This window comes from Salvia miltiorrhiza, chromosome 1 (genome assembly GCF_028751815.1).
Source record: "Salvia miltiorrhiza cultivar Shanhuang (shh) chromosome 1, IMPLAD_Smil_shh, whole genome shotgun sequence".
NCBI lineage: Eukaryota > Viridiplantae > Streptophyta > Magnoliopsida > Lamiales > Lamiaceae > Salvia > Salvia miltiorrhiza.
Window position 1 is genome coordinate 59,046,975 of NC_080387.1, and position 14,417 is coordinate 59,061,391.

General features: G+C 32.2%; 2 protein-coding genes and 1 long non-coding RNA gene across 3 annotated transcripts in view; 1 reads left to right on the forward strand and 2 right to left on the reverse strand.

Moving 5' to 3' along the window:
* Positions 1-1,054: 1,054 nt before the first annotated feature.
* On the reverse strand, positions 1,055-3,893 carry LOC131010821 (antifungal protein ginkbilobin-like protein). The gene is made up of 2 exons (XM_057938485.1): positions 3,787-3,893; positions 1,055-1,376 (listed from the first exon to the last, which is right to left on the reverse strand). The coding sequence occupies exons 1-2, from the start codon at positions 3,891-3,893 to the stop codon at positions 1,055-1,057; spliced, it is 429 nt and encodes a 142-aa protein (XP_057794468.1).
* Positions 3,603-10,887, reverse strand: LOC130999138 (preprotein translocase subunit SCY2, chloroplastic). Its single transcript, XM_057924640.1, has 13 exons — positions 10,644-10,887; positions 9,857-10,372; positions 8,538-8,626; positions 7,818-7,897; positions 7,606-7,695; positions 6,997-7,088; positions 6,567-6,650; positions 6,169-6,310; positions 5,123-5,239; positions 4,702-4,831; positions 4,443-4,566; positions 4,259-4,365; positions 3,603-4,015 (listed from the first exon to the last, which is right to left on the reverse strand). The coding sequence occupies exons 1-13, from the start codon at positions 10,687-10,689 to the stop codon at positions 3,923-3,925; spliced, it is 1,710 nt and encodes a 569-aa protein (XP_057780623.1). The 5' UTR covers positions 10,690-10,887; the 3' UTR covers positions 3,603-3,922.
* A 1,268-nt stretch (positions 10,888-12,155) lies between these two features.
* LOC130999145 (uncharacterized) overlaps positions 12,156-14,417 on the forward strand; it is a 13,193-nt gene continuing 10,931 nt past the window's right edge. The window contains exon 1 of the long non-coding RNA XR_009093423.1: positions 12,156-12,294. This is a non-coding gene — a long non-coding RNA (uncharacterized LOC130999145). The remainder of the gene's footprint in view (positions 12,295-14,417) is intronic.

The following is a 14,417-nucleotide window of genomic DNA, read 5'->3' on the forward strand; positions in this document are numbered from 1 at the left end:
TTATTGTGTTATCAATTAAATTAAAAATTAAATGACGCAAATACAAACCTTGACAAAATGACAAAAGCAATCCTTTTATTGAGCTTATTATTGACTGTAAATTAGAAATGACATATGATCGTGCTTATATTGTATCAAAATAATGAATGGGTCTTACATAAATATTTTGACGACAAAATCGATCAATACCTAAATCATCCAAAATAAGGGATGTTGTAACTTTTAAAATAAACTAAGTGATGAAAACAATAAATGAATGTTAACATTTTTTTATACAAACAACTTCTTTGATGAGATATGTATAATCTTAGTACATATATTATCATTAAAATGGTAGTTTAAAATTAAGGAGAGCTCCCACCACATCTCAAATGGGATTATGATGATATGACTATGAACTCTTCCGCTCTGCTTTATTTTTTAATGAAGGTTTCAGACTTACGAGTGCTGGCCACAAATCAAATACATAATGGTGTAGAAATTATTGATCTTAATTCTTTTACACGAGTAATCTGAGCCTTTTTCATTATTATTTTATACATTTATTTTGATTCTAATATCTATAGTTGTTGGTTGTAAATTCGAATTTTAAAGCTATAATGTACAACTCAAATTAATATACATAGGTTAGTTGTGAATTCGAGTTAATTTTAAAGTTAAAATATTCAAAATCTGAATAATTTTGATTGTGAATTTGAATTTTAAAGTTAGAATTCAAAATTAGGAATAATTTTAATTGTGAATGGTAAGGATATAATAAAATAGTAAGTGGGGTTATTTTTTTTATATGAATGAATACTTTTTATTTTTACTATTTTAATCTGGACATTTAATGTTAATTAATACTGATTGTATTAATGTTGTTTTTATAATAATATTATAAATTTGATAGTGATTGATTAGAAGTACACAAAAATTATTGGAAACAAATGATATCCAGAGTAATGACATCAGAAATACATTAGGCGATAATGTGGTAAAACAAAGATACAACATAAAAGTAAAACACACCAGAATTGAAAGCAAACAACATAATGAAACAACGTGATGATGATCAGAAAAAGTAGTTCTCATATCTGATGGTACAATCCACCATCTCGACGGAGGCGCCGATGCTGCTAGGGCAGCCGGCGAGCACGGTAGATCTGGCGGCCGTGAGGCAGTCGGCACAGTCGTTGTAGGAGAGCGCCAGGCTGCAGGTGGCGTGGCCGTAGCAGACCGCCGTGGACGACGGCGAATGCGTGTAGTAATCGTAGCCTGCATTGGGAGTCACATTCATCATATCTGCAAGAACATACGCCACGTTGCCGGCGTAGGCATCGCCTTGCAAATACCCATTGACATTGCATGCCAGGTAATTAATGGATGTGTTTGGACTGCTTTTACCAACCCAAAATAAACTACTCATTGTCAAAATTAGGGTTGCTATTGCACTGAGATTCACTCTTTCAACAAACGCCATCTCTCTCTCTAGATCTTACTTAAATGATCTCTTAGAATTCTAGAAATAGATATGGTATTTATAGGTGTCTTGTGTTCATTGGTTTTGGCTCCATTTTTGGACCTTACTTTTATAATTTTGTGAAACTATTTATCAATCTGTAAGAAGATCTAGAGTTAGATTTGTGTCTTCAAGTTTGTGTCATGAGTGGAAATGCTGAACGAGCCACACAATGTTCATAATTTGTATCTACTGCTTTGAGTTTGACTCATCCATTCTTCTGTTATAAATTTTGTTCCACTTTCAATTCTAATATCAATATAGACAATACATGTAGTTACAAAATGTCACATAATACGCATTATACATATCAGTGGATTATTGGATGATATACTAAAGCAAAAAGTTAAAAAAAAAAAAAAAAAAAATCTATACTTATTATAAAATAGTCTTGTTTGCATAATTTGATTTGCCTATTATATATCTCTAACATATATTTAATTTAAACAAATTAGTGTAATATAATGCGTTATATTCATCGATTACTATTCTAAAAAAAATGTGTTTCCTTTGTACTCCCTCCGTCCCACGAAGCATGACACAGTTTCCTTTTTGGTCTGTCCCACGAAGCATGACACGTTTCTAAAAATAGCAAAAAATTTAATCTTTATTCACATTTTCACTTTTTCACCTACTACACTTAACACACAAAATACCAATTTCTTAATTCTCGTGCCGAAAAGAAGTGTGTCATGCTTCATGGGACGGAGGGAGTAGTATAAGGAAGGGCTCCATTTACCATCTTATACCTCGTTTGTTTTGATGTTATAAAATTCAAACATATGTTATAAATTTCTGAGCAACACATTTTTCGCTGGGAAATGTATAATTTTATACCTAAGAGATGATGATATAATTTTATACTCCCTCCGTCCCATAAGCTTAGGCTTGTTTTCCTTTTTTGAATGTCTCATTTATATAGGCTTGTTTCCATAAAAAATAATATTTTTTTACTCATTTACTATTATATCACTATTTAATTCTTTAATTTACTCCCACTTTAATACATCATTAAATAATAAATATGGGCATACTAGAAAATTTACTTATATATTTTCATTTCCAATGATTTTTCTTAATCTTTGTGAAAATCCCAATCAGCCTATAGGGACGGAGGGAGTACCACTTTATGGGGAGTGAATAAATATACTACTCCCTCCGTCCCACCTTCATAGTCTCTTATTCCTTTTTTAGATGTCTCACAATATAGTCCACTTTCTAAATTAAATTAGCATTAAATTTCTTTTTTTACCAAAGTAACCTTATTTAAATATAGTCAAAGATAGAATAAATAAGGACAAAATTAAATAATTACATATATTTTGTATTTTTCAAGTACTATTTGAATTTTCCAAGCACTATTTATTGCATTTTCTTAATATATGTGAAAAAGTGAAATGGACTATGGAGATGGGACGGAGGGAGTATCATTTAAATCAAACAAGATATAAAAAAATGTAGTTGCCATTTTAACTGATAAATTTATATCTCATTATATCATCATTCTATTTAGATGTATAAAAAGTAAACACACCCAAAGTGTGTATAGTTTTAAAATTCGATTATACATATAATATCTTTAGTTTTAAAAAATAATAGTCAAGAATATAATTGATAGTTCAAAAATAATTTAATTAGGGTTTAAAGTGATGGTTACTTTTTCTATAAATGCGACGTGGTAAAATTTTGGTGCCCACGTAGAATTATTTGTGGCCAAAATTTCAATTTGAATCAAATTCCAATAATAATAATAATAATAATAATAATAATAATAATAATAATAATAAAGTATTAGTTAAAAATTAGTAAAATTTAAGGTATATTTTACATATCTACAGACAATTAACCATTTTGTGAAAAGGAAAGTTCTATACAGTATGACATAAGAATCCTTTTATATTTAAAATTCCTTAAATTTATCTATATTTCACATATATATTTATTTTTTAAATTCGATGATTTACGTACGTCGGACGTACTAGTGTTAGTAAGCATCATGTGACCTGCTTATAATAACCGAGAATTTTTAATACAAAATTTTGGATTCCCGTATCATTCATAATTTTACATTTGCCATTTTCTAACCTCTGCTTACCGTATGTTGAACTCTTACAACTACTGTGTATATAAATGAATGTACAATCACAACTTCACAAGTATTTAGCATCACATATTTCTATAACCCTAACAATTTTTTTGTCTCCTCAGTAGTTGTACATCTACATATTCAAGAATCAATACAATACATATGTATCAACAGCTCCCAAAACAGTTCAAAAACTGACCTGCCATTCTCCGGAGATGCCGGTGTTCGTTCCCTCGAACGAGAATACGCAGTTTCAACGGTCGATGACTCTAATCCAGTTGCGACAACAGGCACCTCACCATCCATTACCTGCTCAAGAATTTTCATCATTCTCCTTAACGTGATCCGTAGCGCTGCAACGCCTTAGCAAGACTCGGCATAACATTGTATGCTTGGTAGGATCGTCGCAGTTCAATGATCGAACCCACCTGGATATACAATGTCGAAGAACATCAACTTTTATTTGTATAAACTAAGTCCACGTACTTGAAGGGACTTCAAATTCTACACAACCAATTCAGAGAAACTTGATAGTACGAGGATCTATATATGCAATTTTCCTAGCTGGGATAAGTAAATTAAGTAATGTTGAAGTTCACAGAAAGAGTGCCAACATCCATTTCACCAACAAAGAGAAGTCATTCGAGATATGTTCGACTGCAATGACTTACAATGATGAGGATTGAAGTGAACCCAATGGGAAACCCTTCATTGATACTGCGTAAATAGTGATCCAGGAGGACTGATGTAGTGGCCAAAAGACTTAGCAATACACCACCTGTAAGATAGTTGCCGGAGTATAGTTAAGATGAATAGTCGCATGCATATGGAAGAATGTTGTTATAGAAATTTTACCCCAAAAACGTGTCGAAGCTTGGATCTTCGTCAGGAAGTCAACCGTGGCTTTTCCCGGTTTTATATTTGGAACTCTAGCACCCATCTTATTCAAGTAATCAGCAATCTCCTTTGGCACATTGGACTGGATCAGATAGTCAATACTCCATTAATATTGTATCACATTTATACATCCGTGACAAGGTAAATATTTATGCAACCCATATAGATGACCCAATATAGAAATTATCAGTGTGGAAAGGTCGGAAAGTTTACTTACTATGTCAATTATGTTAAAGATGAAGACGCAGAATGCATATATCAAATAATAAACCCAAGGATCAGCGCCGCGGGATGTGTCAGGATTCAGGATATCTTTCAAGTGTTCCCATAAGCGTGAGCCAAAAATACTGAGAAAATCCACATATTAGGTTTCTTAAAATCCATAGCAAAACAAATAAATGTAACAAGGGAGAGGGAACAACAAATAGTTCACATGCAAATTGTATTTAGGAAGAGAGAAGGAAGCTATCTGCAGCAGGCCCTACTCCATGAATTTAACATGCACGCACGAATGCACACACAAAAGGCAAATTTATGCAACGAATGGTATGATAAAATAATTGCTCAAGTCCATGAAATACAAGTATCAGCAAAAATTGACATACCAAACAAAAAATATGAAAACTGCAAGGAAATACCTTGCAACCAAGCTGGGAAACGCCAAAAAATATGAAGTAGTGAGTACAGGTTGCATCCCAGCAGGATTTATGTTGAACGGAAGGTAAGGCTCAACCTCGGTTATAGGAGAAGATTCTCTGTCAAGAGAAGGAAGAAAAATTAATAAATGCTCTTTGCCAAAACTTTATCAGAATGTATCGAATTCAAATTCAAAACCTAATCTCTATATTATTGTATTGTGTGCTTAGTTGGTTTAGAGGAAAACTAAAATGAAATAAGGTATGGATAGCAACATCGAGTAACTCTGCCCTAAATAGACAAAACAACAAAAAAGAGAGGAAAATATTTGTGACCAGGAGGTAATCCAAACTTGAATGCACGATAAGAAACTGATCATGACTTTATGCTCCCTAATTACCTAGTTTTGACATCAAACAAGTTATTTTTAGCATACGCATTAAATGGCGTCTGTGTCTGGAAAATGCCATCCAGAAAGAAAACAACTACAACAGACAAAACTTACACCATTAAGAGACTTCTAAAAGTAATACTCCCCCCGTCCGCGATATCGTTTCCACATTGTGGATGGCGCGGGTTTTAAGAAAAGTGGTGGATAGTAGTGGATATATAGTGAGTGGAGTTTGGGTCCCACTATTGTTGTGAGTGGAAGTTTGTGGACCCTACTTCTATAAATGGAAGTGGAAACGATATCACGGACAGACCAAAATGGCAAATGTGGAAACGATATCGCGGACGGAGGGAGTATGAAAATGTGCATGAGATATTACTGTTTAGGTCACATTGATTGGCTTCACGATAATGTGCATGAAAGCAAAAACCTCAAGGTTGGTTCCTCAAGAGCTTCAGTAACATAAAATTCCTATTATCTCTTCATAAGTTGGAAAGCTTAGTTCATCCTAAACAGTCCCAAACAGGTTTTGTTGTTCATCTTAAGTTTGAGACAGATGGTCAGCATATCAAGTTTGTTGGTTGTTGAATGATGCAAACATACATCTTCGCAACTCTCAAATCAAGAAAAAATATCCGGAAAAGCACGAGAGTTCACCTGGCGGCAGAAGCAAGTTTGAAACCATAATATTGCAACTTGATCTTCCGGAAACTCTCAGTTACAACAACTGCCCACATAGTAACTATGGTGAAAACACCTACTACTGCAAGGACATATGGCCACCAGCTCACAGAACTTCCTGCAGTAGAGTGGAAAGCCCCAAAATTGGAAAAATGCCGTTATCAACTAAAGTTACGTTAGCCAGTAATATTTATAGGTCAGAGAAATTGCAAATAATTTCATCTAAATAATACTATGTATATCTTAGTCTTTCTTAAGAAAGTTTAACAGAATTCCCTAACTAATAAGATGAAATAAAACTGGAAATAGATAGCAAAACCAAAATGATACGAATTAAAAGCATTAGAGGTCCTAGCGACTTTGTTCCAACTCACCTGAGAGCTGAGCTAACATCTTGTACAATGTATCAGTATAGCCAGTCAGGATGTTGACACAGATGATTAAAGATGATCCTTGACCTGCCCGCAAAGTGCAGGTTAGAAAATTAGATACACATGATTTTATACCACAAATTAAGCCATGTGAATAGTTTCATTCTGGACTTCTCTAAGAAATCGGTGAACAGACAAGAAAGGAAATTAGTTTAATTGAGCCATTCTTTTCTTTCTTTCAGTTTTAGGTCAAAGGGCTTTACGTGTCATTAGATAATTTATCCTAAAGAATTCCAAATTATTGGGAAACTACAGTCAAATGACCAACAAAGAGAAAATACTTAGATAGAAATAGCTGCAAGGACAAGCATCATGAATTGCAAGATGCAGATATGCAAAATCTATGAATACATTCATAAAAGAAAATAAATACCGAATCCGGACTCTGATATCTTGTCAGAAATCCAACCCATGGTCATTGCACCACACACCAGAAACAAAGTTGTGATAATCACATGCTTTACCCTGCATATTTGTGGTCACAGGAAATCCCATCACTAGCAAGCCAAATCAGTCCCACCAAAAGCGGACAAGAATTCACTTTATGGGCAAGGAAAATCTTTTGTGCTAGTGTCAACTGCCAAAGCACTCAGTAAAGACTAGTATGTGACGCACAAAGACTAATAGCAGCTGACAGAAGTGATCAGTCCTGACCATAATGATATTGAAATGTAACATTTCTTATGAGGGTTTTAAAGAGAAATTCCATACAGTACCACATTTCAGCTTAATATGACATTCACAAACTAAATCTCATTACTCTACTACGTGAGTTAGTTAAGATTGTCATTCAATATAGAAAATTTGTATGCGCCAGATTTTCAAACCACTTTTAAATGGACAATCACATCTCAGGAAAATAAATTTAGAGGTGAACACCACTAAGTGAGTTTCTTTATATCATGGCTTTAGCAAACCTAATGGCTTAAATCAGGAACATGGAGCTCAAGAACATGAAATGGATGTCTCCTCTCATGATTACCTGTGGCTAGCTGCATATATAGAATAGGGAAGTGAATAACAAGAGAGAATAAGAGCCTGGGTGATTGCAAAGCCAAGCGAGATCCACCATCTGAAATCAATCAGAAACAAGTAAACACAATAGCTTTTTGTTGCAATTAAAAGATGTTCTGAAACCAACAAGATATTTCACAAGGGCTTGTCTCACTGCTTGAGATGAATAACTAGACACACATATATCTCTTGATCTTCTCATTAGCATCTAAGCCTTCTTTCCGAAGCTTCACTAAGGGAGGGAAAAGGACACATGCGATCTGAACAAGAATTACTGTAATTAGCATGATATGTGAGATAGATCAAAGTGAAGCAATAATAAAATAGTGAGAACACATCAAGTAAAAATGAAATTACTCAAGATCCCTATCAAGGAGCTGATATCACTTTAGTTATTTTATACAAAATCTAATCTGTAAACAGAGTCATCCAATACATTTTCATCAACCTTTCATCAAATTTACGGTGAATTCTAGGAGAGCCATCTTTTCTATTTGTGGAAAATTCTTTTTTTCTCTAAATGTCACATGGAAACTGATTCAACTTGGAAAACAGGTATTTCTCCTAACATAAATATTAATGAGAAAATTTTCATTAATGTGCTTATTAATTACGTTTTCAAAATCTTGGAGTAAGGCAAAATAATAAATGTACGAGGGATCCATGAAAAATAATGCGGCTATTGTACCAATCTACTAAAAGGTATCAGCATTGCAACATTAAGTATGTAAGGTTTCTCTGCAAATAAATGAGGGTAGGAAAAAGAATCTGTATATAGTGAACTACCTGACAGAGCACAGAGACTCTGCAAGGTTACAAGATCATTTATAAGGTATATATTTCTAGCAATTCATAAGTTTAAGTTTTCACTTAGCAGTAGAAGTACATCTCAATGTTGACCTGCATAACGATAGATGCTGCTATTTGAGGACTAAGCCCGAGCTGAAAAAGAGAAAGCTCAAGTTCCGGTGTGAGATTACCAAGCTCCTCTGTAAAAATAGTGAAAGACCCAAAGACAGGGGTTATGAAGATGTAGAAACTAACTAAAGCTAGCCAAATAATTAAAGAACCACAATTCAGCAGCTCATACAAGGGAAGACATGAATCAAACATAAAATAATTTAGAATAGATTCCATACCCATATAAATTTTTAAAGAAACAATTTCTATTCACTGAAATCATTAGTAACTAGTCGAATGGCCAAGTATCCTGCTGCAGACCCATGCGACATTACTAATATTATAATTTTTTTAGCTTCATATATTTTTAAAATGAAGTTTCCTGAAATGTAATACAATCAAAACATCTTTAAGATTTCAAGATTTAGTCCAGAGAAAAGAGGTAAAGATTATGATTCAATCATTTGATATTTGTGACACTAACTAAATAGATAAATAAATAATAGACTGCATATGCAGAGACTAGAGGTAGCCCAGGCAGGACAGTCCCTAATAGTGCTGATTAGGTCAAAGGGAAGGCCATCCTTAAAATCCAAGAGGCAACAGTTTGGAGGCAACGGAAATGATTTATTCAGATTATAGATGCTTAAAGATGTTTATTAAACTTTTATATAATTTGTGGATTAGTAGTTTAGGGCACTAAGCTCCACCTAGCATCTAAGTGGCTGCATGGGCCAAGTTCTGCATCAAATGCATCAATGTGGAGAAGTTACAGGAACAATTGGAGATATGATAGAAGAAAATTGAGCAGGAACTGCTTCCGGGAATACAGAAGTTGATACTAGTTGGCAATAATTTATAAATCCAAGTAACTGAATAACCAAAATACTTAGTATGCTTAGGTGAATGTTAAACTCTTCCCAGCCACATAATAGCTATACACAGGTATAATAATTGTCTTAGCTATAAAGTGTTAATTTTCCCTATACTGATTTAAGTTGCACAAGTGTAGCAGCCGAACCCTTGAAGTTTACTTAAAAGTCTCTCATCAAACACAACAACTAAACTCTAAGCTTGATGAATGATTGGTGCTGCCAGTGATCCTGTACAATCACATCTGTAGCATCTTCCAAATTAAAGGCATCTATCACCCCCTAACTGCCAAGATAACACCAGGAAACTTAAAAAGCAAGAATCGACAGTAATGCAGAACCAACTAAAAGTAACTAAATCAATCTACAAAAGCATAGAAGATTGATCACGAAAATATTCAACTGCCCATGCAAGTTTCAATATAAAGATGACAGTATTCTTCTCACCAGTAGAACCGGAGAGAAAGTTGAGATAATTTTCAGGCATTAACCTCCTGTCAAATCCTGGTAAGGGAATAAAGTAGCCGAGACGACTCACAAATAACAAGACAGCAGTCACAAACAGCCTTGTCCGTATTTCACTCTTGAAAAAGGATTCCAAAGCATTGTTGAGTATTGTTCCAATCCGTACAAAATTCAAAAATCGATTCCTGAACGGCTCGGGCTTCAGCTCCAAAGCTGCTGAATTTTCGAAACCATTCAGATTGAAAGCCCTTTGGCCGCTCCCTGATGTATCAATAAACTTTTCATAATTTATTGATTCTGTGGAAGCATCCCGAACAGCTGCAGAATTATCCGCAAAACAGCTCAATAACGAAAACCCTTTGTTTACTTTCAAGAATACATGCTCTCTTGATGAACAAAACCGCTTTCTGCTTAATTGTAAAGATACTGGTTTAGCACATATACGGTTTCTGAATAATCTTGTATTGTGAAATTGGGAATTGCACGAAGAATTCCCACCTGCAATAAGCATGAAAACAGCAAATTGAGTATAAAAATTAAAACAACGAATGCACCTAGGAAAAGAATAACAACTCTCAGTAATAAAACCGAGCACCATGTGAAAAAATATATACATATTTAAGCAAAAGGACCAAATGAACAATGAACACTAGAACTAGCAGTAAAGCAAATTCTTCGTCCAATAGACAGCCAATTATTTGCAATATGAAGTTTTAAAATAATAATAAAAATAAAACACACACAATCTTGATTGAAAAATAAAATTAACCTCGAAGGTAGAAATGAGGTTGAGGTCTGAGAAGTGTGGCTTCCATGGAGCTGGCAAACTTTGGAAGAAATAAAAGAAATTGGCTACTTATCTGCTCGAGTAATCTGATGCTTTTGGAGTAGCTACTCTCGAAAAATAACTTGCTCGCTAGGGTTTTCGTTTTTCCTTTTTCTCATCTTCTATTTCATTTTTCTCATCTTCGGTTTTCGTTACCACGGCTACAAAAATTAAAATTACGTAGATTTATTTAGCTTCCACGTCTTATCATAAGCATATATAATCTACCAATCGATTAATTATACTATATAACAATGCATATTAAAGCCACCACAGTAATTCATAATTTTACATGGCATTTTCTTCACTTCTAATTTTTATTTATCTTAAATTTTTATTTTCACTATAAGATTTCACTAAACTTCGTCAATTGAGAACAAATTGTATTTTATTAAACTTCAACAATAAAAACAAAATTAAAGATATCTAAATTTATTTGAAATAAATAAAAATAATAATTTAATATTATCAAATTAAATATTTTGAAATCAATAATACAGTTTAAATTTGTGTGAGCCTAAAAAACAAAATATTCAACCACCTTACTCCATTCCTTATTCTTATTTATCTTAAATCTTTATTCTCACATCGAATTATGACATTCAACTTTATTAATTTAATATTTGATCGATTCAAAATAATTTATTTATAGTTTGCATAATTATATATATATATATATATATATATATTATAAATTAATTATATATACGAAACATAAAAGGCATCGTTCACAATCCTTTGTGACATTTTCTCCCTTCATTATTCTTACTTATCTTAAATCTATCTATATTTTCACATTGAAATTCTATTAAACTTCATCAATTGAGAATCTAAATAAAAGGTCATTTTTCATTCTCACATTGATTTTTTTATTAAATTTCACCAATTAAAATATAGATAACAGATATATAGTTAGATGCATTTGAGATTTGGATTTAAATTCTTATTATTTGAGATTATTTGAAGATATATTTAGTAGTAAGGATTTTAATCTTAATAGATTTATTTGTATATTTTAAGAATGAAATTCTACTTTCTATATGTAGGGATTTATTTGAGATTTTGTCCCAATTAAAGTTGAGTTATTCTAGTGTTTAAAACTTGTGTTATTGGGAAGTAGTTATATTTTAATTATACATGTGTTTTAATTTATTTATATGAATATTCTATATAAAAAAAATAAAAAAGGGGTTTAGTTTGCAATAAAAAAATAAATAAAAACGTTAGTTGCACTAGCAATACTTGTTTTCTTAGAATTACAAGATGTATCTAATATATAATTAAATAAGCAATTCGCACACTAATGAGACCTCTACACCACACAAAGATGGAAAAATAACCGCACGCAGGCGGAATACTACCCACACAAAAGTGAGAAAACTACTCGCACGCAGATGAGATTGAACTTAAAATAGCAATAGCATTTTAAAAAGTAAATCAGTCAGACATGGCTTAGAAGGGAATACATTACTTTTCTTTTTTTTTCCCTGGAAGTCGACGTTTCCTTCCTCTCTAACCCTTACTTCTCTTCATATTTCACAGAGTAAAGAGGATATCTTGGTTCATCTTATAATCAACTACTAAAATATTCAAGGTGAGAATTCTTTAAATTATGCTTCTTTGCAATAAAGTTCTTCCATCTTTTCTTCATAGTTTTTCAAAAATCTAGTTGTTAAGAGGCGAATTAGTTTTGCTCTTGTATTATATCCATTCCTGTTTCTAAGTTATCAATTGATTAGAATCAAGTGGAATCATAAAAGGAATCAAAGCTCTATCCAAAGCCCCAATTTTCAGTCCTTACTATGAACATTATAAATTATTTACTTTCTATTTGCATCAATTGGCTATGTACATAGATTTATATGTATGTGAAGAAATTATTGGAAACTATTTGGATATTTATTTGCAAGAGAGTAATTTTCTACTAGTTTAGTTTACGTTGATTTGGAAATTCTTGATATAAGATAGTTACACGTTTGATGCTTGTGTAATTATACTCTTGGGATTGTAAAATAAGATTATATGATAGAAATTGGAGATATCATGCATGCTATTATGTATTGGGCTAATCTTAATAAATGAAGAACTACTTTATAGAATGGTTGGAGAAGTTATGTGGATTGTTTATGTTGTAACTGTTTGCTATGTGTTGTGCCTTAAACATGAGTAAAGTTTAAACTAAGCATGTTAATGTGTATTTAGATGATGTATATATTTGAGTTCCTACAACTTTATTTGGCAAAGATACGAGTATGTTAAGTTAAGCTAGGGGATATTGCTTGTCAGATTTTGGTTGAACAATGATACTTTTGAGAGTGTTATCGTTGTACAAATAATTTGAAATTTTTACAGTAATAACTTCATCATGAAGAGCAGATCTCTGCAAATTTTCAGATAAAATGTTTACCATATATTTTTCCCCAAAATGTTATAATCTCTATATATCTCATACGCATTGGCTAATACTCCCTCCGTTTTTTTTAAGTGTCCCATGGAAAAAAAGTACAAATATCAAGGAAGTTGGAGTATTACTTTTATACCCATATTTATTATTTTCAAAGTGTAATAAATTTATTCTCAAATTTTGAAATAGGGACACTTAAAAAGGGGTAAAATAGGAACTTTGTCATTTTTTATTCTCAAATTTTGAAATAGGACACTTAAAAAAAAACAGAGGGAGTATATTGGCAGAATAGTAACCTATCTACAAAGTAGAAGCATTGATCGTATAACTCCAATGTATACTCAAAATACTACTGAGGATAAATTCTAGTGTGGACCGCTATATTTGGCCATTCATGCCTCAAAAAGCTATGTAACTAGTGTTTTACCCGTGCGATGCACGGGATTACATATGTTGTTAAAGTTTTATTGTAACATTTTCGAAGACATTTTTGTATAATCTCTAAAATAAATGAGTTTTAAAAATATTTTATTATACAATTGTTATACCAATTATATTACTACTAAAATATATATTTAAGACTATCATTTTTAATTACATAAAAATCAATGTAAAAATATAGTAATACATGAAAAGACAGTTGGAAACTTCTGATCTTATTATTATAAATTTTGGAAAATTTCTTTATATACAACATTTGTAATAGACGAACATTCTACTTTGTCTTCATTACATATCAAGGTTTCAGACCCCTTCAACTTGTCTTCCATCATTGCAAAGTACAGTTTTGACTACTTTGTGATAAACCACACCAATTACATCTACTATATAAATGCATACCAATAATGTAGATATATCAAAATGTTGAGTTTATAAAAATCTGAATTTTGAGATTATCAATTGAATATGCATGTATAAGGAAATAATGAAATAAACACATTACCAAATAGCATATTGTCATTGCAATGGAGGTCACTTCTTCAAAACTTTTAAAGTTAAATAGTTGGCGTGGAAAACCTTCTTCATAAATTTCAACTATATGACTACTATTAATAAATTTAATATAATAGACATTTGTCGTTGTTCTATACTTTTTGTTAGAATCATGCATCACCAAAAAAATTTTATGGCATAAACACTGTCTTCTTTAAAGATATGTTTGAACTTGGGGATCAACGTGCGATCAAGTGTAGCATGGATGCGGTCACCCTATATTAAAAAAACAAATAAATTATAAAACATATAATGTTGCAAAAATGCTTAAATACGTAATAGTTTAGTGAATATAGAATTTTTACCTCACGATCATGAAA

What these genes read in the sequence shown, in the direction of transcription:
- LOC131010821 (XM_057938485.1), bottom strand. Translation starts at nt 3,893, where the DNA reads ATGGATGGTGAGGTGCCTGTTGTCGCAACTGGATTAGAGTCATCGACC. An exon ending in GCATCTCCGGAGAATGGCAG is followed by an intron (nt 1,377 to 3,786) that starts GTCAGTTTTTGA and finishes TGGTAAAAGCAG; the next exon opens with TCCAAACACATCCATTAATT.
- LOC130999138 (XM_057924640.1), bottom strand. Translation starts at nt 10,689, where the DNA reads ATGGAAGCCACACTTCTCAGACCTCAACCTCATTTCTACCTTCGAG. An exon ending in ATATATGCAGCTAGCCACAG is followed by an intron (nt 7,089 to 7,605) that starts GTAATCATGAGA and finishes ACAAATATGCAG; the next exon opens with GGTAAAGCATGTGATTATCA. An exon ending in GATGTTAGCTCAGCTCTCAG is followed by an intron (nt 6,311 to 6,566) that starts GTGAGTTGGAAC and finishes ACTCTACTGCAG; the next exon opens with GAAGTTCTGTGAGCTGGTGG.